The sequence below is a fragment of the Lagenorhynchus albirostris genome, chromosome 11 (assembly GCF_949774975.1).
Source record: "Lagenorhynchus albirostris chromosome 11, mLagAlb1.1, whole genome shotgun sequence".
NCBI classification, from domain to species: domain Eukaryota; kingdom Metazoa; phylum Chordata; class Mammalia; order Artiodactyla; family Delphinidae; genus Lagenorhynchus; species Lagenorhynchus albirostris.
In genome coordinates, this window is record NC_083105.1 from 40,662,253 (window position 1) to 40,686,109 (window position 23,857).

General features: G+C 37.8%; 1 protein-coding gene across 4 annotated transcripts in view; it reads right to left on the reverse strand.

Annotated features, from left to right (window-relative positions):
- NAV3 (neuron navigator 3) overlaps positions 1 to 23,857 on the reverse strand; it is a 364,503-nt gene that overhangs the window by 230,640 nt on the left and 110,006 nt on the right. For all 4 annotated transcript variants that reach the window (XM_060164531.1, XM_060164532.1, XM_060164530.1 and 1 more), the window contains exons 2-3: positions 22,451 to 22,568; positions 21,770 to 21,822 (exon numbers count right to left, since the gene is read on the reverse strand). In XM_060164531.1, coding sequence (XP_060020514.1) covers positions 21,770 to 21,822; positions 22,451 to 22,568 — 171 coding nt within the window. The remainder of the gene's footprint in view (positions 1 to 21,769; positions 21,823 to 22,450; positions 22,569 to 23,857) is intronic.

A 23,857-nucleotide genomic window follows, 5' to 3' on the forward strand; every position in this document is an offset into this window, starting at 1 on the left:
ATGAGATGAGAAACAGATAATATACATCATTACTCAGAGGACCCAATGAAATTGCACATAACTATGTACATAGTACAATGCACTGCACATAGTAAGAACTCTAATAAACTCAAGAATAAAAAAGTAGCTGTGATTACTGTAACAGTCTTTAATATTAATAGCAGGTGGGCTTCCCTGGTGGCACAGTGGTTGGGAGTCTGCCTGCCAATGCAGGGGACACAGGTTTGAACCCTGGTCCGGGAGGATCCCGCCTGCCACGGAGCAGATGAGCCCGTGTGCCACAGCTGCTGAGGCTGCGCTCTAGAGCCCTGCCAGCCACAGCTACTGAAGCCCGCGGGCCACATCTGCTGAGGCCTGCGCGCCTAGAGCCCGTGCTCCTCAACGGGATAAGCCACCCCAATGAGGGGCCCGCGCACCGCAGCGAGGAGTGGCCCCCGTTCGCTGCAACTGGAGGGGGCCCGCGCACAGCAATGAAGACCCAACACAGCCAAAAATAATAAGTAAATAAAATAAATTTAAAAAAATTAATAGCAGGTGGTAGTGGTATAAAATAGCATCATAGCATCTTTTGCTTTTGGTATTACAGCAATTTTTCTGAGAATTATCCACACTGCACAAAACCTGCTTTCCAAACTTTTAATTCAACAGTTTGCACTTTGCTACAATTAGAATCGCCTGATGAACTTTAAATGTATACATGCCCAATTTACACCATCATCAGTTAAATAAGAATGCCTGTGGAGAGCAGTTATCAAAAACTGTTCAAAGTCCCCAGGTGATTCCAGTTTGCAGCAATGCCTGGAAAACAAAGCTTCCACCTATGCTCTTCAAAGAAAGTAACTGAATATAATTTCTATTTACCCCATGTGCATGCAAGAATTGCACTGTTCACACTGTAGCACTATATTGTCTTTTGTGTATTTGAACCATTATACTATATAATTCATGTGTTTTATACTTATTCCTTTGGTATTAAAATATATATTTGCCTTTGTAGTAGTAATACAAAGAAATGCGTTCTGTTCTTTGGACACCCCATTTCTCATTTGGCTCAGGTAACACTCATATCTGCAGCTCATGGACAACTCCCAGGACTTTTACTTGCCTATTTTATGTCATGCACTATTTCTTGGGTCCTTCTGTCTGTGGCTTACATTTTATTGGCATGGAACACCTACGTTGCCTCTCTTTTTCCTGCTAAACTTGAGGATGGCTAAATAACTATAAAAATATTGACTGTATACTGAAAATAAAACCAAAAGTTTCTAAATTCTAGATACAATCAATACTTTCAGAAGTTTTAAAATGTTTGGGAGTTAAAAAAAAATATTTGGGCACACTGAGCCTTCAGGCTTTTGGATTGTATGAAAATAATGTTATCACAATGGCCTAAACCAAAACACAGTTTTTCTAGAGTAAATAAGTAAATTGATCACTGTGTGTTTTTTTTAATTGAAGATACTAAATAAATTCAACAGAAGTTGATTCATATTTTTAGACATGAATAATTTCTATAACCAATATTAGTATCTTAAGCAATACCATTTAATTTTATGTTCAATAAATCAAAGCATTCACTGATTCATCATTTTTTAAATTATTTTTATTTTTTAGTTTTGGCTTTCAAATTTTTTTTACCATCTTTATTGGAGTATAATTACTTTACCATGTTGTGTTAGCTTCTGCTGTATAACAAAGTGAATCAGCTCAATGTACACATATATCCCCATATCCCCTCCCTCTTGCCTCTCCCTCCCACCCTCTCTATCCCACCCCTCTAGGTGGCCACGAAGTACCGAGCTGATCTCCCTGTCCTATGCAGCTGCTTCCCACTAGCTTTCTATTTTACATTTGGTAGTGTGTCTATGTCAGTGCCACTCTCTTACTTCATCCCAGTTTACCCTTCCCCCGCAAACCCAGGGGGGTATTTTTTAGATTCCATATTTATGTGTTGGCACACAGTATTTGTTTTTCTCTTTCTGACTTACTTCACTCTGTATGACAGACTCTAGGTCCATCCACCTCACTACAAATATATCAATTTCATTTCATTTTATGGCTGAGTAATATTCCATTGTATATATATACCATGTCTTCTTTATCCATTCATCTGTCGATGGACACGTAGGCTGCTGCCATGTCCTGGCTATTGTAAATAGGGCTTCAATGAACATTTTGGTACATGACTCTTTTTGAATTATGTTTTTCTCAGGGTATATGCCCAGTAGTAGGATTGCTGGGTCATATGGTAGTTCTGTTTTTAGCGTTTTTTTTTTTTTTTTTTTTTTTTTTGCGGTACGCGGGCCTTTCACTGCTGTGGTCTCTCCCGTTGCGGAGTACAGGCTCCGGACGCGCAGGCTCAGCGGCCATGGCTCACGGGCCCAGCCGCTCCGCGGCATGTGGGATCTTCCTGGACCAGGGCACGAACCCGTTTCCCCTGCATCGGCAGGCGGACTCTCAACCACTGCGCCACCAGGGAAGCCCGTGCTTTTAGCTTTTTAAGGAACCTCCATACTGTTTTCCATAGTGGCGTTATCAATCCACATTCCACCAACGGTGAAAGAGGGTTCCCTTTTCTCCAAACCCCCTCCAGCATTTATTGTTTGTAGATTTTTTGATGATGGCTGTTCTGACCAGTGTGAGGTGATACCACATTGTAGTTTTGATTTGCATTTCTCTAATGATTAGTGATGTTGAGCACCCTTTCATGTGTCTGCTGGCAATCTGTGTATCTTCTTTGGAGAAATGTCTATTTAGATATTCTGCCCATTTGTGGATTGGGTTGTTTGTTTATTTGATATTGAGCTGCATGAGCTGCTTGTATATTTTGGAGATTAATCCTTTGTCAGTTGCTTCGTTTGCAAATATTTTCTCCCATTCTGAGGGCTGTCTTTTTGTCTTGTATATGGTTACCTTGGCTGTGCAAAAGTTTTTAAATTTCATTAGGTCCCATTTGCTTATTTTTGTTTCTATTTCCATTTCTCTAGGAGATGGGTCAAAAAGGACCTTGCTGTGATTTATGTCAAAGAGTGTTCTTGGGCTTCCCTGGTGGCGCAGTGATTGAGAGTCTGCCTGCCGATGCAGGGGACACGGGTTCGTGCCCTGGTCCGGGAAGATCCCGCATGCCGCGGAGCGGCTAGGCCCGTGAGCCATGGCCGCTGAGCCTGTGTGTCCGGAGCCTGCGCTCCGCAACAGGAGAGGCCACAACAGTGAGAGGCCCGTGTACTGCAAAAAAAAAAAAAAAAAAAAAAAAAAAGGGTGTTTTTCCTATGTTTTCCTCTAAGAGTTTTATAGTGTCTGGCCTTATATTTAGGTCATTAACCCATTTTGAGTTTATTATTGTGGATGGTGCTATGAAGTGCTCTAATTTCATTCTTTTACATGTATCTGTCCAGTTTTCCGAGCACCACTTATTGAAGAGGCTGTTTTTTCTCCATTGTATATTCTTGCCTCCTTTGTCAAAGATGAGATGATCATTTGTGCATGGGTTTATATCTGGGCTTTCTCTCCTGTTCCATTGATCTTTATTTCTGTTTTTCTGCCAGTACCATATTGTCTTGATTACTGTAGCTTTGTAGTATAGTCTGAAGTTAGGGAGGCCGATTCCTCCAGCTCCGTTTATCTTTCTCAAGATTGCTTTGGCTGTTCAGGGTCTTTTCTGTTTCCATTCAAATTGTGAAATTTTTTGTTCTAGTTCTGTGAAAAATGCCATTGGTAGTTTGATAGGGAGTGCACTGAATATGCAGATTGCTTTGGGTAGTATAGTCATTTACACAATGTTGATTCTTCCAATCCAAGAACATGGTATATCTCTCCATCTGTCTGTATTGTCTTTAATTTCTTTCATCAGTGTCTTATAGTTTTCTGCATACAGGTCTTTTGTCTCCTTAGGTAGGTTTATTCCTAGGTATTTTATGCTTTTTGTTGCAATGGTAAATGGGAGTGTTTCCTTAATTTCTCTTTCAGACTTTTCATCATTACTGTGTAGGAAAGCACAAGATTTCTGTGCATTAATTTTGTATCCTGCTGCTTTACCAAGTTCACTGATTAGCTCTGGTAGTTTTCTGGTAGAGTCTTTAGGATTCTCTATGTATAGCATCATGTCACCTGCAAACAATGACAGCTTTACTTCTTCTTTTCCGATTTGGATTCCTTTTATTACTTTTTCTTCTCTGATTGCTATGGCTAAAATTTCCAAAACTGAGTTGAATAACAGTGGTGAGAGTGGGCATCCTTGTCTTGTTCCTGGTTTTAGAAGAAATGGTTTCAGTTTTTCACCACTGAGAATGATGTTGGCTGTGGGTTTGTTGTTTATGGCCTTTATTATGTTGAGCAAAATTCCCTCTATGCCTACTTTCTGGAGAGTTTTTATCATAAATGGGTGTTGAATTTTGGCAAAAGCTTTCTCTGCATCTACTGAGATTATCATATGGTTTTTATCCATCAGTTTGTTAATATGATGTATCACATTGATTGATTTGTGTATACTGAAGAATCCTTGCCTTCCTGGGATAAACCCCACTTGATCATCGTGTATGATCCTTTTGATGTGCTGTTGAATTGTGTTTGCTAGTATTTTATTGAGAATTTTTGCATCTATGTTCATCAGTGATATTGGCCGGTAGTTTTCCTTTTAGGTGACATCTTTGGTTTTGGTATCAGGGTGATGGTGGCCTCGTACAATGAGTTTGGGAGTGTTCCTCCCTCTGCTATATTTTGGAAGAGTTTGAGAAGGATAGGTGATAGCTCTTCTCTAAAAGTTTGACAGAATTCGCCTGTGAAGCCATGTGGTCCAGGGCTTTTGTTTATTGGAAGACTTTTATTCACAGTTTCAATTTCAGTGCCTGTGATTGGTCTCTTTATATTTTCTATTTCTTCCTGGTTCAGTCTCGGAAGGTTGTGCTTTTCTAAGAATTTGTCCATTTCTTCCAGGTTGTCCATTTTATTGGCATAGAGTTGTTTGTAGTAATCTCTCATGATCCTTTGTATTTCTACAGTGTCAGTTGTTACTTCTCCTTTTTCATTTCTAATTCAATTGATTTGAGTCTTCTCCCTTTCTTTTTTGATGCGTCTGGATAATGTTTTATCAATGTTGTTTACCTTCTCAAAGAACCAGCTTTTAGTTTTATTGATCTTTGCTATTGTTTCCTTCATTTCTTTTTCACTTATTTCTGATCTGATCTTTATGATTTCTTTCCTTCTGCTAACTTTGGATTTTTTTTTGTTCTTCTTTGTCTAATTGCTTTAGGTGTAAGGTTAGGTTGTTTATCTGAGATGTTTCGTGTTTCTTGAGGTAGGATTGTACTACTATAAACTTCCCTCTTAGAACTGCTTTTGCTGCATCCCATAGGTTTTGGGTCATCTTCTTTCACTGCCATTTGTTTCTAGGTATTTTTTGATTTCCTCTTTGACTTCTTCAGTGATCTCTTGGTTATTTAGTAGCATATTGTTTAGCCTACAAGTGTTTGTATTTTTAGTTTTTTTCCCCTGGAATTGATATCCAGTCTCATAGCATTAGGGTCGGAAAGAGATACTTGATACAATTTCAATTTTCTTAAATTTAACAAGGCTTGATATGTGACCCAAGTTATGATCTATCCTGGAGAATGTTCCATAAGCACTTGAGAAGAAAGGGTATTCTGTTGTTTTTGGATGGAGTGTCCTGTAAATATCAATTAAATCCGTCTTGTTTAATATGTCATTTAAAGCTTGTGTTTCCTTATTTATTTTCATTTTGGATTATGTGTCCATTGGTGAAAGTGGGGTGTTAAAGTCCCCTACTATGACTGTGTTACTGTCGATTTCCCCTTTTATGGCTGTTAGCATTTGCCTTATGTATTGAGGTGCTCCTATGCTGGGTGCATAAATATTTACAATTGTTGTATCTTCTTGGATTGATCCCTTGATCATTATGTAGTGTCCTTCTCTGTCTCTTGAAATAGTTTTTATTTTAAAGTCTATTTTGTCTGATATGAGAATTGCTACTCCAGCTTTCTTTTGATTTCCATTTGCAGGGAATATCTTTTTCCATCCCCTCACTTTCAGTCTGTATGTGTCCCTAGGTCTGACGTGGGTCTCTTGTAGACAGCATATATACGGGTCTTCTTTTTGTATCCATTCAGCCAGTCTATGTCTTTTGGTTGGAGCATTTAATCCATTTACATTTAAGGTAATTATCAATATGTATGTTCCTATTACCATTTTCTTAATTGTTTTGGGTTTGTTATTGTAGGTCTTTTCCTTCTCTTGTGTTTCCTGCCTAGAGAAGTTCCTTTAGCACTTTTTGAAAGATGGATTTGTGGTGCTGAATTCTCTTAACTTTTGCTTGCCTGTAAAGCTTTTAATTTCTCCATTGAATCTGAATGAGATCCTTGCTGGGTAGAATAATCTTGGTTGTAGGTTTTCCCCTTTCATCACTTTAAATATATTCTGCCACTCCCTTCTTGCTTCCAAAGTTTCTGTCGAAAGTTCAGCTGTGAACCTTATGGAGAGTCCCTTGTATGTTATTTGTTGCCTTTCCCTTGCTGCTTTTAACATTCTTTCTTTATATTTAATTTTTGATAGTTTGAATAATATGTGTCTTGGTGTGTTTCTCCTTGGATTTATCCTGTATGGAACTCTCTGTGCTTCCTGGACTTGACTATTTCCTTTCCCACATTACAGAAGTTTTCAACTATAATCTCTTCAAATATTTTCCAGACTCTTTCTTTTTCTCTTCTTCTTCTGGGATCCCTAAAATTCAAATGTTGGTGTGTTTAATGTTGTCCCAGAGGTCTCTGAGACTGTCCTCAATTCTTTTTTCTTCATTCTGCTCTGTGGTAGTTACTTCCACTATTTTATCTTCCAGGTCACTTATCCATTCTCCTGCATCAGTTACCCTGCTATTCATTCCTTCTAGAGAATTTTAAATTTCATTTATTATGTTGTTCATCATTGTTTGTTTGCTCTTTAGTTCTTCTAGGTCCTTGTTAAACATTTCTTGTATTTTCTCCATTCTATTTCCAAGATTTTGGATCATCTTTACTATCATTACTGTGAATTCTTTTTCAGGTAGACTGCCTATTTCCTCTCATTTGTTTTGTCTGGTGGGTTTTTACCTTGCTCCCCCTCATCTGCTGCATATTTCTCTGTCTTCCCATTTTTCTTAAATTACTGTGTTTGGGGTCTCCTTTTCACAGGCTGCAGGTTCTTAGTTACTGTTTTTTTTGGTGTCTGCCCCCTGTGGGTAAGGTTGGTTCAATGGCTTGTGTAGGCTTCCTGGTGGAGGGGACTGGTGCCCGTGTTGTGGTGGGTGGGGCTGGATCTTGTCTTTCTGGTGGGCAGGGCCACGTCTGGTGGAGTGTTTTGGGGTGTCTGTGTACTTGGTATGATTTTAGGCAGCATCTCTGCTAATGGGTGGAGTTGTGTTCCTGTCTTGCTAGTTGTTAACATGGGGGGGTCCAGCACTGGAGCTTGCTGGCCGTTGGGTGGAGCTGGGTCTTAGCGTTGAGATGGAGATCTCTGGGGGAGCTCTCATTGACTGATATTACGTGGGGCCATGAGGTGTCTGGTGGTCCAGTGTCCTGGACTTGGCTCTCCCACCTCAGAGGCTCAGGCCTGACATCAGGCTGGAGCACCAAGACCCTGTCAGCCACACGGCTCAGAAGAAAAGGGAGGAAAGAAGAAAGAAAAAAAATAAAAAAATAAACAAAATAAGTTAAAATAAAAAATATTTAAATAAATAAATACATTCATAAATAAAATAAGAAGAGAGCAACCAAACCAATAAACAAATCCACCAATGATAACAAGCGCTAAAAACTATACTAAGGTAAACGTAAGAATCAAAAACAAGTCAGTCAGAGACAGCAAACCCCAAGTCTACAGTTGCTCCCAAAGTCCACCTCCTCAATTTTGGGATGATTTATTGTCTATTCAGGTATTCCACCGATGCAGGGTACCTCAAGTTGCTTGTGGAGATTTAATCCGCTGCTCCTGAGGCTGCTGTGAGATTTCCCTTTCTCTTCTTTGTTCGCACAGCTCCTGGGGTTCAGCTTTGGTTTTGACCCCACTTCTGCGTGTAGTTTGCCCTCAGGCATCTGTTCCCACCCAGACAGGAGGGGGTTAAAGCAGCGGCTGATTAGGGGGCTCTGGCTCACTTAGGCCGGGGGGTAGGGAGGGCTACGGAATGCAGGGCAATCCTGCGGCTGCAGAGGCCAGCATGACGTTGCAATAGCCTGAGGTGCGCCGTGTGTTCTCCCGGGTAAGTTGTCCCCGGATCATGGCACCCTGGCAGTGGTGGGCTGCACAGTCTCTCGGGGGTGTTTGGATAGTGACATGTGCTTGCACACAGGCTTCTTGGTGGTGGCAGCAGCAGCCTTATCATCTCATGCCCGTCTCTGGTGTCCGCGCTGATAGCCGTGGCTCACACCAGTCTCTGGAGCGCATTTAGGCGGTGCTCTGCCTTCTGTGGGCAGACAGGGAAGGAATCCCCTCTCCTCACGCACCCCAAATCAATGGTCTCTTGCTTCTTAGGCAGGTCCAGACTTTTTCCCGGACTCCCTCCCGGCTAGCTGTGGCTCACTAGCCCCCTTCAGGCTGTGTTCATGCAGCCAACCCCAGTCCTCTCCCTGGGGTCTGACCTCCGAAGCCCAAGCCTCAGCTCCCAGCCCCTGCCCACCCCGGCGGGTGAGCAGACAAGCCTCTCGGGCTGGTGAGTGCTGGTCAGCACCGATCCTCTGTGCAGAAATCTCTCCACTTTGCCCTCTGCACCCCTGTTGCTGTGCTCTCCTCCGTGGCTCTGAAGCTTCTCTCCCGCCTACCCCCTGTCTTCACCAGTGAAGGGGCTTCCTCCCAGGAAGTGTGTGGAAACCTTTCCTCCTTCACAGCTCCCTCCCAGAGGTGCAGGTCCCGTCCCTATTTTTTGTCTCTGTTTTTTGTTTTGCCTTACCCAGGTACGTGGGGAGTTTCTTACCTTTTAGGGAGGTCTGAGGTCTTCTTCCGTCGTTCAGTAGGTGTTCTGTAGGAGCTGTTCCACATGTAGATGTATTTTTGATGTATTTGTGGGGAAGAACGTGATCTCTATGTCTTACTCCTCTGCCATCTTGAAGGTCTCCAATTCATCATTTATTAAACTTACTTTATGCCTGGAATTGTACTCGGTGCTACAGATATAAATTTCAAGATATAGCCACTATTCTCGTATATTCTAAAGAGCATTGATTTCTTTCCAGTATTTTCCACTATTCCCACAAAGAATGGGAGTCATTTTTCAGAAATTTGCTTGTCTGACTTCATAATTGTACATTTATCTTGACCCTTATGAACTTGCTCAGTATGAACATGGCTAATTGTTAAATCACAAATTGGATTTCAAATGAGGAGAACAAGAGTTTTCATTATCTTCACTTATGAAAACTCTAGACAGTCATCATTGTATGCATGCTTTCAAATATTTTTTAAACCTGAGGGTCAATATGTGTTCTCAACATATTAAACGCAGAGTGTGTATTGCATATATTTGGACTTATTCATTTCAGTGTTGAATGAAGTAGTCCAAAAAAGAGTAGTGTTTTTAATTAGCACAACTCTTTTCTTTTTTCCACTGTCTACAAGAGACTCACTTTATTTATTTTTTATTGGTGTATAGTTGTTTTACAATGTTGCGTTAGTTTCTACTGTACAGTGGAATTCCCTGTGCTATACAGCAGGTTCTCATTAGTTATCTGTTTTATACGTATTAGTGTATAGTGTATATATGTCAATCCCAATCTCCCAATTATTGAACTCATGAACTTTAAGTGGCACGTTTGATGCCACCCATCCTTTTAGTATTTTTACTACAAAACTAGGATAATCTGTTTTGGAAGATGTAATTGGAGGCATCTTTCACAATATTAACAAAATTATGCCTTGCCTATTCATAGGTTTCTTTCATTTTTACTTACGGATATTTAATGGAAATTACATTCTGAGTGTGATTAGTATCAACTGAGATCAGTTTGTGATTAAATTTTAACCACGGCACCAACACTTAACAACAAGTAATCAATTCATTCAGCCACTATTGACTGTTTATTATGGGCAAACAGCTCTACTAGATGGTTAAAGGATGTAAAAATGACCATAAGGTCTTTGCCTTTATGAGCTTTTTGAGCTGTAAAATAGCTGAAGAGACGAAAAAAGATTCATAAATCACCATAACACAAGGCGTAACAGTCCAAAAAAGAATTATAGAGAACACTATAAGGCAGTGAAGAGGATGGATTTATCAGTTTTCACTATGGATCTGGTGAAAGCTTCAAAGAAGAAGTGTCATTTGGATGCACAGGAGAAGTCTGATTCTGAGAAGGTTAGACAAGCTTCAGAAGGGGGAGCAGCCATGCCCAGCAGAGCAGCTTAGAGCAACACACAATTGCTCAAAAGGATGCCTGAAAACAGACCATGCCAGCCTTTCCTTTCTGCAATTATGTTTACAGAGCTGAATTTGGCCTGGAACTGAAAAGGCTCTGATGCCCCCTGGGATCCTAAAACCACTGCAATATAAAAAGTTAAATAATTGTAAAACAGGTAGTAGGCATAATATTTCAAAGACTGAGTTCTCTCTATAGACACAGTGCATCCTGGTTAGGGCATGTTTGAGGTACTGCTGCTGTGAATCATACACAGAGAATGTGTAGAAGAATATAAAGCAAACGTAACTTTCATTCTCTCCAATGGTAAGTTCTTTTGTGACCTGTGCTATTTTTAATTAACGATTCTTCCTATTTTTCATGATAAACATACACTGCTAGTATCATTATATAAATTAATTACATTTGATTTCAACCAAAAATAAATAGATACGATGGCTCAGTTTGAGCAAAATCCCATCCTATCATAAAATTCAAATAATTATATAGATTTTAGCCAAAGATTTTAATATAACTCTTTTAAATATAAATGTTTGAAGAATTAAAGTAAAATGCAACAGCGTTTTTGCATTGGTTAAATATTCTTAAGATGTTTGCTTTCATTCACTCCATAACGATTATTTATTCATTGAGACATGTCCAAGCCCTTAAAAATATATATAGTCTCACAGGAGAGATAATTCCAATGTAATGTGATGAATGTTATAATCAGAGAAACACAGACTCCTAAAGAAGCATGCAGAACAGTCTATTCATGATCAGAGGTAAAGGGACCAGGAAAGGAGAAAGTTATTAGTAACTAAGACTTCTCTATCATGGTTACAAAGATACCGTCTTCTGAAGTTGCCATAATTATAGCATTTTTCCAATGATAAAAGTGTTGATTAGAGAATTAAACTGAGATGTTCAAGGATATACAGAGAGAATATGTGAAAAACAGAGCCTGTATCATTAACTCCCACATTTTTTTTTTTTTTTTCTGCTTCAAGGGAAGCCTGAGCTAGTCCCTGAAAGGTTAGGAAGGGTTAACCAAATAACAGGATGTGGGGTGAAGTGAACCCAAAGAAGGAGCAATATGTGAGCTGGTCAGGGTTGAGAAACACCGTTAGTTAAGGGACTGGGGAATTCAGAATAGCCAGGAATATTAAGAGTTGAACCCCACTTAAATCTTTCTCCACAACATCTTTGTTTATCAATGCGAAAACAGGCCCCTCCAAAGGCTGGTGGCCTTCAGTAGGTTTCAAGAAACTATGCTGGAGGAGAGAACAGGCAGAAAGACTCCAGGAAAAAGTATCTTGAGATCTGGAAAATCTAGCAGCAGAAGACGAGGCCATAGAGATAAACAGGGGCTAGATGTGGAACATCTTCCACGTCTTGCTAAGGGCCTGGGCTTGATAGTAGAGCTCAGGGCACTAATGGTGTGTCTGATGCGAAAGAAATGGTCAGCGTTGCACTGACGATATCTATTTTATATGACCACACAGTATACACATAGGTTTATAGATAGAAATTAATAAAAGTTTCACAAGTCAATTTCTACCCATTCTATCTGCAATGCACTCTGATTTTTAAAAAGTCTATTTTAGTGTATTTAATTTTAATATGTCATTTGTAAAATATTAACTTCATAACACACTAGGTGAACAGGCTGCACTGTGAGGAACTGGACACTACATGTCAAGAAGAGAAGCACGGGAAATGGTTTGAAAGCCACTTTTTCCTTCACCACTTAACCCAGCACAGGAAGGGAGTTCATACACAGTTTTTTTTGTTGTTGTTGTTGTTGTTGTTTTGCGGTACGCGGGCCTCTCACTGTTGTGGCCTCTCCCGTTGCAGAGCACATGCTCCAGATGCGCAGGTTCAGTGGCCACGGCTCACGGGCCCAGCCGCTCTGAGGCACGTGGGATCCTCCCGGACCAGGGCACGAACCCGTGTCCCCTGCATCGGCAGGCGGACTCTCAACCACTGCGCCACCAGGGAAGCCCCATACACAGCTTTAAGCATGGGTGTTATTTACTGCAAATGCAAAACGCTTTTTTCATCTTTACCATAGACTCTGGTAAATTTGATATTATTTTGGCCATTCAGTAGAGGCTTAGAAATGACATACTTTGTACAAGTTTACGCAATTAATAAATAGCAGAGACAGAATTCAAACTCAACCCTGTCAGCCTCCAATGAAATCACCATTTCTGCTACATTATGCTTTCTACCACTATAATTTAGACATTCTGACTGAGCCATTTCCAGCTTCTGACTCAAGCTCTCTACATGATTGACAGGCAGTTAGGATACAAGCCTGGTACAAGATAGGTGCTCCATAAATATGTGGTTGAATGTAAGGATGAAATTGTGTCGTGTGAAAGGAAGGACAGAAAGAGTATGCAAAATCTATTTGTTCCATCCATATTCTAAGTTCATAAGGTTTAAATGATTCCAAATTATGTCACAACTAACCAATGCATTTTTATCTCCCGGTAGATGAACATACAGAATGACTGATGTGGCCACAAGCCAAGGAACGCTGGCAGCCATCAGAAGCTGGAATGGGCAAGGAATGGATTACCCCTACAGCCTCTGGAGGAAGCACAGGACTGCTGAAGCCTTGATTTTGGCCCTGTGATACTGATTGCAGACTTCTGGCATCCAAACAGTGAGAGATTAAAGTTCTACTGTTTGAAGCCACCACATCTGTGATAATTTGTTATAGCAGTCACAGGAAACTAGTGCAGCAGAGCAGTAGATCCCCAAACTTTAGCAAGCCTAAGGGTCAGCTGGGATCTGTAAGCATGCAGAGCTCTAGGCCTTGCCTTCTGAGGTTTGATTTGTTAAGTCTGTGGGGAGGGGAGGTGAAAGGTACAGTTTAGGTATTTCATGTCATTGAATGCTATGTCCCATGTTTTCCTCTCCTATCTCGTTAGTTTGTGTTGTGGGATAGGGAGAGGTAGGAGATAGAAATTTTGTTTAGCTCTTCAGTTTGTTTTTGTGTTTAGTTGGTCTGGGGTTAGCTACAAGGAGTCAGTTCATTAATTAAGCACTATAGTATAATAGTTTAAAGTTTTGCAGTCTTATATGAATCATAGTTATGCAATTTACACGCTGTTAGAAATAAAGTTTTTACTCTGCTGAAGCCTCAGCTTCCTTATCTGTGAAATGAGAATGAAAGCAGTTTCCACACAATATATTATGTGAGGATTGCAGATGTTTATGAAGAGCTTAGCTCCATACTAGGCATATCTATGTGTATCTATGTCTGTGTGTACATGTGTGTATGTATAAATTTTCATACTAGGAATGCTTTATATAAACACATATATAACAGAAGTGTGTATGTGACTAGATAGATAGATAGATAGATAAGGGTACAGATATGGAAAATTTATTAGAATTTTATCAGATAAAAATTATTTTTTGTTTAAAATTCTATATTCTGCTTTAACTGACTTGGTGATTAGAGAATAATGAACATCATTTAATATTAGTTGCCAATTATAGATGACATTAAATCTTCATTATAGGCTATAATTGCCAATATAAAGTATTATAAATATAAAATTATAAAATACTATGTCAGTACTCATTGACCTGAAAATATACTCTGCAGGTTTTTAATAATTCCTGCTTCTCGGTTTGTTTCAGAAAACAAAACAAAACAAGGAAACTTACTCTTTTATTATGAAATTACAAAACCATTCTAAACAAATAATATCTGTTTAGATATAGGGCTAAAGTTACATATAACAATTATTTTCCAAATGCATAATTTCACCACAAAATTTATAAATCATTATTTATCTCATATGCCCACACCCTCTCCCAACCTAACCAAAGCTTTTATTCCTGTCATAGATGGAAGAAACAAGCATAATATTAAAGAAAAATCCTCATTTATATTGCAAGTTTGGAGCGGGGGGAGAGGGATCCAAACTTTAAAGAAGAATGGGAGGCGGGGATGAAAGAGAAGGAGGGGGAGGGGGAAGAAGAGGAAGAGATCAAAATCTCAAGACTTGAGTCCCAGGCCGTATTTTCTTAAATGCATTTGTTAATAAGTTTTAAAGCAATTTGGCCTAGACTCAAATAGCCATGAGACCAAACACTGATTCTTCCACTTACTAAATAGGGACACAGGCAGCCTCAGTGAGACAAGTTCTTTTGTAGGTTTGCTATGATGACTCAATGAAAAATGCAAGCAAAGCATCTAGTACAGCACTGGATAAAGATGGCTGACATTCAACCTGCAGATGAATCAATAAGCGATACTGATATGGCTGAACTCTCAGGTCCATCTCTAAAATTTGATGCTTCTATGATATGATTTCATAATATTCTTTTAATGTTTGAAACATGGCTAATACAAATCAAACGGGCAATATAATTTTTCAAAGTGTAACCAGACATGTCATGAATTTTGTCTGTGGCTATCCACACAGGTCAGTTTAATTTAATTCATATTAAAATCATTTAAATATAATATCATAAAACAAGTAGGTTGGGTACATCTACTGATTTTCAAATAATTTATTTTATCAAAGATATACTTGCCAAATGATTATACTGAGATCAATTGAATAAGATTCCCCCATTTCATTTCCTTTTTCTGTCCTATGGAAGTATTTTTTAAAAACATTGTTTAATCACCATAGGTTTTTAAGCTAAGAATATCATAGGTCATATTTAAAATGGCTTCATATCTTAGTATATGGTTTTCTGAACTAGGGTTTTAAAAACTGCTCTTATTTCATATTTTTTAGTACTGAGTATTAAATTTCTCAGTTAATTTTCTATTAATTTCAAGAAGGGTTGAAAAAGATGGAGCAGTAAGTTCTTTTAAAAAAAACTAGATTAGTGAGGGTAATAAAACTAAAGTTACAAAAGGATTGCTACAAAATATGTTTTCTAATACGAGGTATGATGGTATTTTGTGCTTACTCAGATAGTGGCTTATCAGTGGGAAACAACTTACAGCATTTTAAGTCAAAACTATCAGGATAAAGAACATTCTAAATGTTTAAGAAAGTGGTTGGTATTTAAATATATAGTAGAAATATTAAGTACCTTTGCAATTTTTTATGTACAGAATAAAGCTTAATAACTACCTGCAAAACCAGAAATATTTTATATCTTGTCTCCAGAAAGAAGGAAAAAACTTTGTATGTGGAATCTGGTGTCCAACCCAAAGGGAGTTACTTAACTTCAATGTCTACTAACGGCACAAACCAATTTAAATATTGATACTCATAAGAAAAACATTTACACTATTTATTCTATAATATAAAATTAATGTAGAAAAGCATTCTTGTATCTTCAGCATTTATTTAATTTCTGAATGGCAGACCAGATAACTTTCATAAAAATATTGTTTTTCGTTGTAAATTAGACGTAATATATTCTAAGAAATGTCTTTCTTACTTTACTATGAATGTGGTTTTAAAAGCTATAAAGATTGAAAACCCAGGTATATCTATAAGATGACATATTGAACAGAAACCGTGGTCTTTGGTGTTTCATTAAATCAGTCTAGCAAGTCGGAGTTCTAACAGACTTTAATCAGTCTAATTTCCTCATTGCAGAAATGAGTGAAAACTCTGAGCATTTACTGAATTCTTTTTCCTGGAACATCTAATCAGAATTAGAATTCCAGTGACCACTGTCCTTTCAACATGACACACTTACTCTCAGCACCCCCATGTTATTTCAATTACTTCATTCAAACTTTACAAGTACACAGAGCAACTTCTAGAGACAAACTCAGTTTTAAAAATCATCAGGGTGATACTCTCATCATTTAATATAAATTTCCTAATACTTGTAGTTTATGCTTATTCTCCTGAAGTGTAAGCCTAAATAAAAATAATGAATCATTAAGGGAACTACAAAGTAGAGATTTTCAGTTAGTATTTCTTTAGAGATCAGAGCTCTATTTGTAGGAAAGCATTTGTCTTCATTAAGCTATCTTTTTCTAGACATTCCAGAAGATGAACAGTTTCAAAATGGCAGGGGATCATGTGAATGGACTAACTTAGCAATATTCCACTCCTCTGAGTCATAGTGCTAGACTCCTGCAGCGTGCCATTTATAAGATTTTACTAAACCTTTAGAGCATTCCAATATTTTATCTCTTCCCTATTTGGTTAGGAGCCTCATCTTCTTATCTTACCTAAATAGATCCTTTAAAAGGGCAGCAATAACAAGCAGTGGCTGAAAGAATTAAAACTTAAAAGGACAGCGTGGTGATAAAAGAACAGGATACTTTTTCTGTCAAGAATAGTTTCACTGTCTGGATTGCTGTAAACTATAGAAATGGAATAAAGATGCCTGTGAAATCCATGATGGTAATTATTGTGGCAGCCATAACCCCGTGGGACATGGAATCAGAGAATTAAGGGAAGACTAAAACCTAATTTTTCATCTCCTAGGAATAGAAAAGGGTAAGAGGCACAAGTTTTCCCAAAATCCGCATCTCAGCAAATTTTAAACAATATGATAATGATAGAAAAGAAGGGAGAATGTTGTGGCTGAAAAAACCAGTCGAGCTATTAGAGTGAGGTGAAGGGAGGAAGCAGCGAAGAGGAAGGACAGGCTGGGAACCACACCCTCACCTCTGCCCCACCATCTAATTCTTGGTTTGCAACTATTTCACATGATCAAATTTCCTAACCCCTCCATGCATTTATGAAGATTATTAAATATCATGGCCTAGTTTATTAGCACCCCACTCTAACCAACTGAGCTAACTGGCCAAGTGCTCTAATGGTCTATTTTAAAATAAAGAAAATTTTGTTTTCAAAACAACGTTTCCTCTACGTGTCTTACATTTTTGTCTAAGAACCTTGCACTTGTGCCTCTGCATTTCAAATACATGTTGGGCATTTTTTTTCTGCTATTTTTAATCTGCTGGGCATTCTGGATGTTCCTGGTATTTATAGTTGGCTAATTTATTTCCTCATGTAATCTCACCAGAGTTGTGGCATGCAGCATATATTTTGAATCCTGATACCACCCACCTAGAAATTACTTAACAGGTGTCATCCACATTAGTAACTTCATCTTTGGATGAGGTTAAATATAGTGTTGAATAAGCTCCTACCAACTTAGTTCTGTGTTTTTCAGGATGAGTTTGGTCTCAAACTTATTAAGGAAAGATAGCAATAGATAGCAGTTGAAACTTGGAATAAATATGAATCAACCTCTCAATAATCCTGCTAATAAAGACAAGTTCATATTTTTCTTAAATATGTGCCCTTCAGCCAATGATATTTGAAAGAATTTTTGTTGAATTTTCTTTATCTGCTATAAAATACTATAATCAATGTTTTTTCTTTATATTATAAGGTAACCATTAGAGAATGACATGAAAAAGAGCACAGTAATATTATCTAATAGTCTGAAGTCATTATCATATTTATTTGAATTCCTTCCATTTCTATGTAATCCACTAACAAATACCACCTCTTCAAGCAATCATATCCCCTTATGAAAGGAAAGTGTATCCCCATTGTTTTCCAACATTAAATCTTCCACACAGACTTCAAATTTCCTCCTCTGCCACATCCCTGAGGATCTGGCATGGTCACTTATCTCCCCATCCCCCTGGATCCTCCCCTTTCCCTATTGCTTCCTCCTTCTCTGCCTACTTCCGCACTTGCAAAAACTCCCCTCACCTTGACTTCCTCTCAAACTATATATTTTTTATTCATCCTTCAACAGGAAAGTCCTGGAAAGATCATTCAAGACTCAGTGTATATCTGCACCTCTCAGCTATTCTTGAACACATGATCACTCTACAGAAGATGTTTACATGAAGGTCATTAACGCCTGTCTAATTACCAAAACTAACTCTCCTGCCTTCTGGTATACCAACCCATTGACTAGGTAGCATTTGACAGCATCTGCCACATTTTCCTCATCTTACATTGCCCTGTCCCACTGGGTTAGTCTGAGTATGCACTACAGCTTAAGCTACGATAGCTACCCTAAGGATTAACAATCCATATCTGTTGATCCACTCTCTCAGTGATGGGCTCACTTTCTCACCATTCTTTTCACCCTTTTCTGACTCCTTCACCTCTGCTTATCACATACATGTTGGTATTCCTCAGTGTGAGAACCTCAGCTTTCTTCCTTTCTGACTTTACACAGATCTCTAGGAGTAGAGATCTCATCCTTGGCCATGGCTTTAACCGTCTAACCAATATCTTACTTCTGGCCTTTAGAATCACATGCCTAATTGCCTCCAATAACCTCCTACTTCACATTCCAATGGGTACATCAAATTCTACTTGTCAAAATCTGAATTTGTCCTCTTCCCTTCTTCATCTTTTAGCCTGTTTTCTCCCTCCATAATAATCATCTGGTTTAATGGTAACTACTTACTCATTCAGGCCAAAAAATCGGGGACCACTGCATAGTCCCTGTATTTTTCATCTCCCATACCCAACTGAAGGCCAACACTTAAGTATTCTACAATGCCCAGAAAGCACCTGGGGTGATCATTTTTAATATTTACATCAAATCACAACACAGCCCAGCTTTAAAAGTCCTCCAAAGGCTCCTCAATCAACTTAGAGTAACATACAAACTCCTTCCTTTGGTCCTACATAATCAGGCTTCCATCATCCCCTCCAATCACCTCTCACTGTGCTCAAACCACAGTCGTCTTCTGCTTCTGGAACACACCAAGCTCACTTCCTTCACATTCCTTTTGTTCTTCCCTATTAACACTGTTGCTATTATTTATTTGAATATTTGCTCCTCTGATCCTCAATTGTCCCTACACCTGGTGCCTTATGTGCTCAGTTAATATTGCCTAAATATGAATAGCTGGCTGTTATTCATCAATATACCATACATTCGTACCATGAGAGAACTTCTATTACTCAAGGCTGAAAATAATCCAATAAAGGTTACCAAGTTTGAAATTTAAAAAAGAAAAAAAGACAATTTGTAACTAGAAACAGTAGCAGACCTAGTTTTACCTTACCTTTTGTTATTAAACATGAACACCAACCAAAGGCCATGAAAAATCAGATATATAAAAAGCATTGGACAAGTAGTTCTATAAGTAAGGACAGTGCTCACTGTTACTAACACAGCACTGCTCGGTTGTTACACAATAAAGAAACAGGCAACATCCTGTTTGGAAAAGATGTATGAAATTTATAAGCCTAGTCATGCTATCATAATTCTCTTTCTTCTACTTTCTTGTCTCAGTTAAAATCTGGAATTTTTATTCATTAATAACATAGTACCGATGCCAATTCTTAAGAACAAAGGCAAAAATAATTCAGCCAAAAAAGTTACATTTGTGTCATATGTATTCTTCTGAATCACCTTATTGAAGGCATGCCAATTTCAGGTTAGAAATTCAACCACATCAAAAAAAATGAGGTTACAACACATTGTGACTCAAAATTCAGTGTAATTCTGACTAAAACTTTTTGGCTGGAAAAAAATAATCACCTATTTTATAACATTTGCATTTCTCAGGTTCTGGTTTTTCTGTTTGTTTGTTTGCTTGTTTGTTTTAAATCAGAAGCAGAAATATCAACATAACATGTATACTAGATGTTGCATGACATTTGGGGGCTAATAAGGAACAGGAAGTAATAAAATTAAGAGAGTCTTATACCCATGAGAATATTTTTAGATTTGTAGAATTTTAGGCACAGATGTTTCAGATAAATATCTAAGGACCGCATCTCTATCTATAGTTATGAGTTTTGAAGGTTTATTTGTTTATTATCTGTCATGAAGTAATAGCTTGGCTATTTATTGAACTGTAATCAGAATCAAATTGGAATGCCAGCAGAGAACATAAGAGTTTTAGTATCCAACATCTCTTTATGGTTGAAATAATGGAAGTAAAACCAACAGTGCTGGGTTTGAGAAATAACATATGATATTCAGGGACTATAGAGCTTTTTAATATAAAGCCTTAAAAATCTTTTAACAGGTATTAATTCATGAATGTGCTCTTTATAAAGTTTGTAGCAATACTATTCTGCATTTCCATATCAGTTTAGGTAGTAAAGAATGTCCATAATTATATGTTATTATCATATCATAATTAGGGTTCATTTTACAGATGAGAAAGCTGAGGCTCAGAGAAGTTACATGTCTTTCCCATCATCGTGCAGCTTTTATTATAGCAGGGCCTAAAGGTATTATAACTACTTCCAGTAAAACTTCAGGAAATAACTATAATTAATTTTAATAGAGTCGTCTTTGTGCCCAGAGTAATTAGATCAGGAAGTTTCCTTAAAACTGAAATGTTTTACAGAGAATCTTTATAGTGATTTTTTTCACAAGAGCGACACAGAGTTCATGACATTGTAGTAGGTCCTTAGAGGAGTGCTTAAACACACACACACATACACACACACACACACTCACACACACCCAGACATGCTAGTTAATCACTCTTTAAAAATAAATTCTTTTTATTATTTTGGATTTCAGTTTTCTGACATTAAATAAAGCAGGTCAGTAGGTCAAAACAGTTCATCATTTTTTTCATTCTTCCAGTTTCTGTCAATTAAGTACTCATTATTTTTATTTTAAATGCCTATTCTATGCTAAAAAGAGTTTTGGAGGAAACCTCATCTTGTGGATTTTGGCTGTCATTCCTGATTATATCTGCTGACATAACTTCAGTTAAGGCATTTTGGTTTCATATTGTTCTATAAAATAAAGTTGTGGCTATTTAATTAAGAAAGGGGTGGGTTTTTATCTCAGCAGTTTATTAATCTATTATTTTATTATAAAACTCTAGGCTTTACCAAGTGGTAAAAATAAGAGAGGGCTGGGGGACAGACAGACCTCTAGATCGACAACTTTCTGGAAAAGGCTATGAATCATATCTCCTAGTCAGTCCCTGCTCAGCAAAATTCCAGCAGCCTGCCCTTAGAGTTATTTCCAAAAGTGTTGAAGAGTCAATGTGTTTACATTGGACTTTGTTATGAGCGAAGAAAATACTATTCATATATTTTTAAAATGCACATGGCAACTTTGGTTTTCTTTTGGTTTGGTTTTCTTCAAACCAGTTGTTCAGACAATAAGGCTCCACTTAAAACTGGAAATGGGATTTATTGCCACCAAGACCAGTGTTAAATTATTCAGACATCAGAACAAAAAAAAAAGGTCAAGAATCTGATAAAACATCTGGAGATTGGTTCTTCAGAAGTCATACATATTCAACTGTATTGTTGTTATCACTTCTTCCTAAATTGCACCCAAAGAAATATATATGATAGAATATGATCAAATGGTTTCTTAAACAAGGAGAGAGACATGCAAAAGAAACTTCTAGTCCATTTATAAATGCAGTTAACTCTGGAAGTGAAGACAAGCAATATATTCAGAATAAACATGATTCTTACCATCTGAGATTGACTCCTAGGACATCCATTGATATCTTCAACTTTTTCATTTGCTAAAGCCAAGAAATAAAATAAAAGAGAGAAAAAAAGAACGACATGCTTAAGCCATGAAGTGAAACACAAAAAAAGGAGACTAAGAAAAAAAGAAAAAAAAAAAACACCAAGCAAAATGCTGGTGCTACATTCACTCTGCCTCCTAAGCCGTGTACAAGAAGACACTCTTGTTAGCAGCCGCCAGGTCCATATGCACAAATCAGGCAAATAAAAAAAAAAGTGAGTGAGAAGGAAGTTGCTGCTAATTCCTTAGCCTGTGCCAAATGACTGCTGGCATGAAACCTTTCACAATTGTCCCTGCTGGATCAGGATATAGTTTCAAGGAATCTCAGAGTGTATGAGTTGCTCCAGCTAACGAAATGCACACATGGGAGACATATGGTTTAATGAAGCGTTCATTTCTGACAATTCAGTGTATGTAAAGATACAGTTCTAGCCATTTAAAAGTATGGCCAAACTGCCTTTTTCAAACATTCTCACATAAACATTTTAATTAAATCACGGGGAGGGCTGCATTAATCTCAGAGACACATGGACCAAGTTCCTAAGCATCCAAATTAAATTGTATTTTACCAAAGTGCGTGGGCGCAGGAACTTTCATGGCTTTTCTCAGAGGGCAGATCTTACCAATGATCTGGATGATTTCTGCTAGCAGCACTCCATCTGCAATGTCTTGCTGCAAATCCTTGATCAGCCGCTTGTGGCCCGATTTTGCCAGGTAGTGGTTGGCCCAGTCCGTGTAAATCTGTTGAACAGAGGGAGGGAAGAAGTGAGATGGGACGAGGGAAAGGAGAGGCAATAAAAATGCTTAAGACAAATGTTGGATTCAAAGGGAAGTTATTCTGGATCACATTCCAGCTTAAGGAGTCATAGCTCCAAAGGAAATAGTTGTAAAATAATTTTTAAACAGCTCTTTCCCCCACTTATCTCTTGTTTCAAAGGGGGATGACTCACTCTTTTTTCAAAACCCGGGACTAGTCACTTGTGACACAGCAAAACTTCCTTCCTGGATGACTACTGAGGAAGCTCCTGTTTGCAAATCAGTTTGAGTTTTTACTCTCTCGCCCCTGGTTCTATCATATTGAAAATAATCTGCCTGTTCTTGTAAAAGGAAGCCACCTGGATTGATTTATACCAGAATCTTACTATAAAAATGTGTGTTTCTCTGAGAAGACTTTATTAAATTTGTCATGTGAGATACTGTATGTGACAATATTTTGGCATCATTTTATGAAATAATTGCAAATGCCTAAGCTATTTTATTTGAACTGTCATATCCCATTTCAGCCTCTTGAAATGCATTTATATAAGAGAATAGAGGAAGCAAATGCAGTTATTACATAGAAATTATAATACAGAATCGAGGAGCAGATTATGAGCCATAAGGTTGGCAATCTACATAGAGTAGAGGTGTCTCTCCAATAACAGATTATGATAGAAGAAAAAATGAAACTGTTCAAAAACTTCACAAAAATAAAATGTTACTGATTTTTCAAATGTTATAGGTACTTACTGATGTAATGTAATCTAAATGTAAGGAAATAAATAAGTTAAGACTTTAATTTCATGAATGGCTCATATGGACATATTAATACATTTATTACAAGGCAGACTATAATATGTGATATGATAGAAGAATGCAAAATTTGAAATGAGAATAGAGGAGGACAATTAACTGAGAAACATACACATAAAAATGTGTTATAGAAGCACTGGAATTAGAACTGTAAACATAATAGAACCTAAAGATAGGAAGTGAAGGAAAGGGTTTTCCCCAGAGGAGACAAGATACAGAAAGGCAGAGGAAAAAAGGAATCAAGGGCACAGTTGTAAGTTATATAATTAAGGCAGGATGCCTGAAATTGTGACAAATTAGATTGGAAAGGTAAATTGAGCCTTGTAGTCATGAGCACTGAGTGCCAAGCAAAATGTAAAAAAATGCTTTTTTTATTTCTAACAAAACTAATACATGTTTTTGTAAAAATAAAATAAAATAGAAGTGTAGAAACTGAGAAATGGAGGTTTCCCCACAAC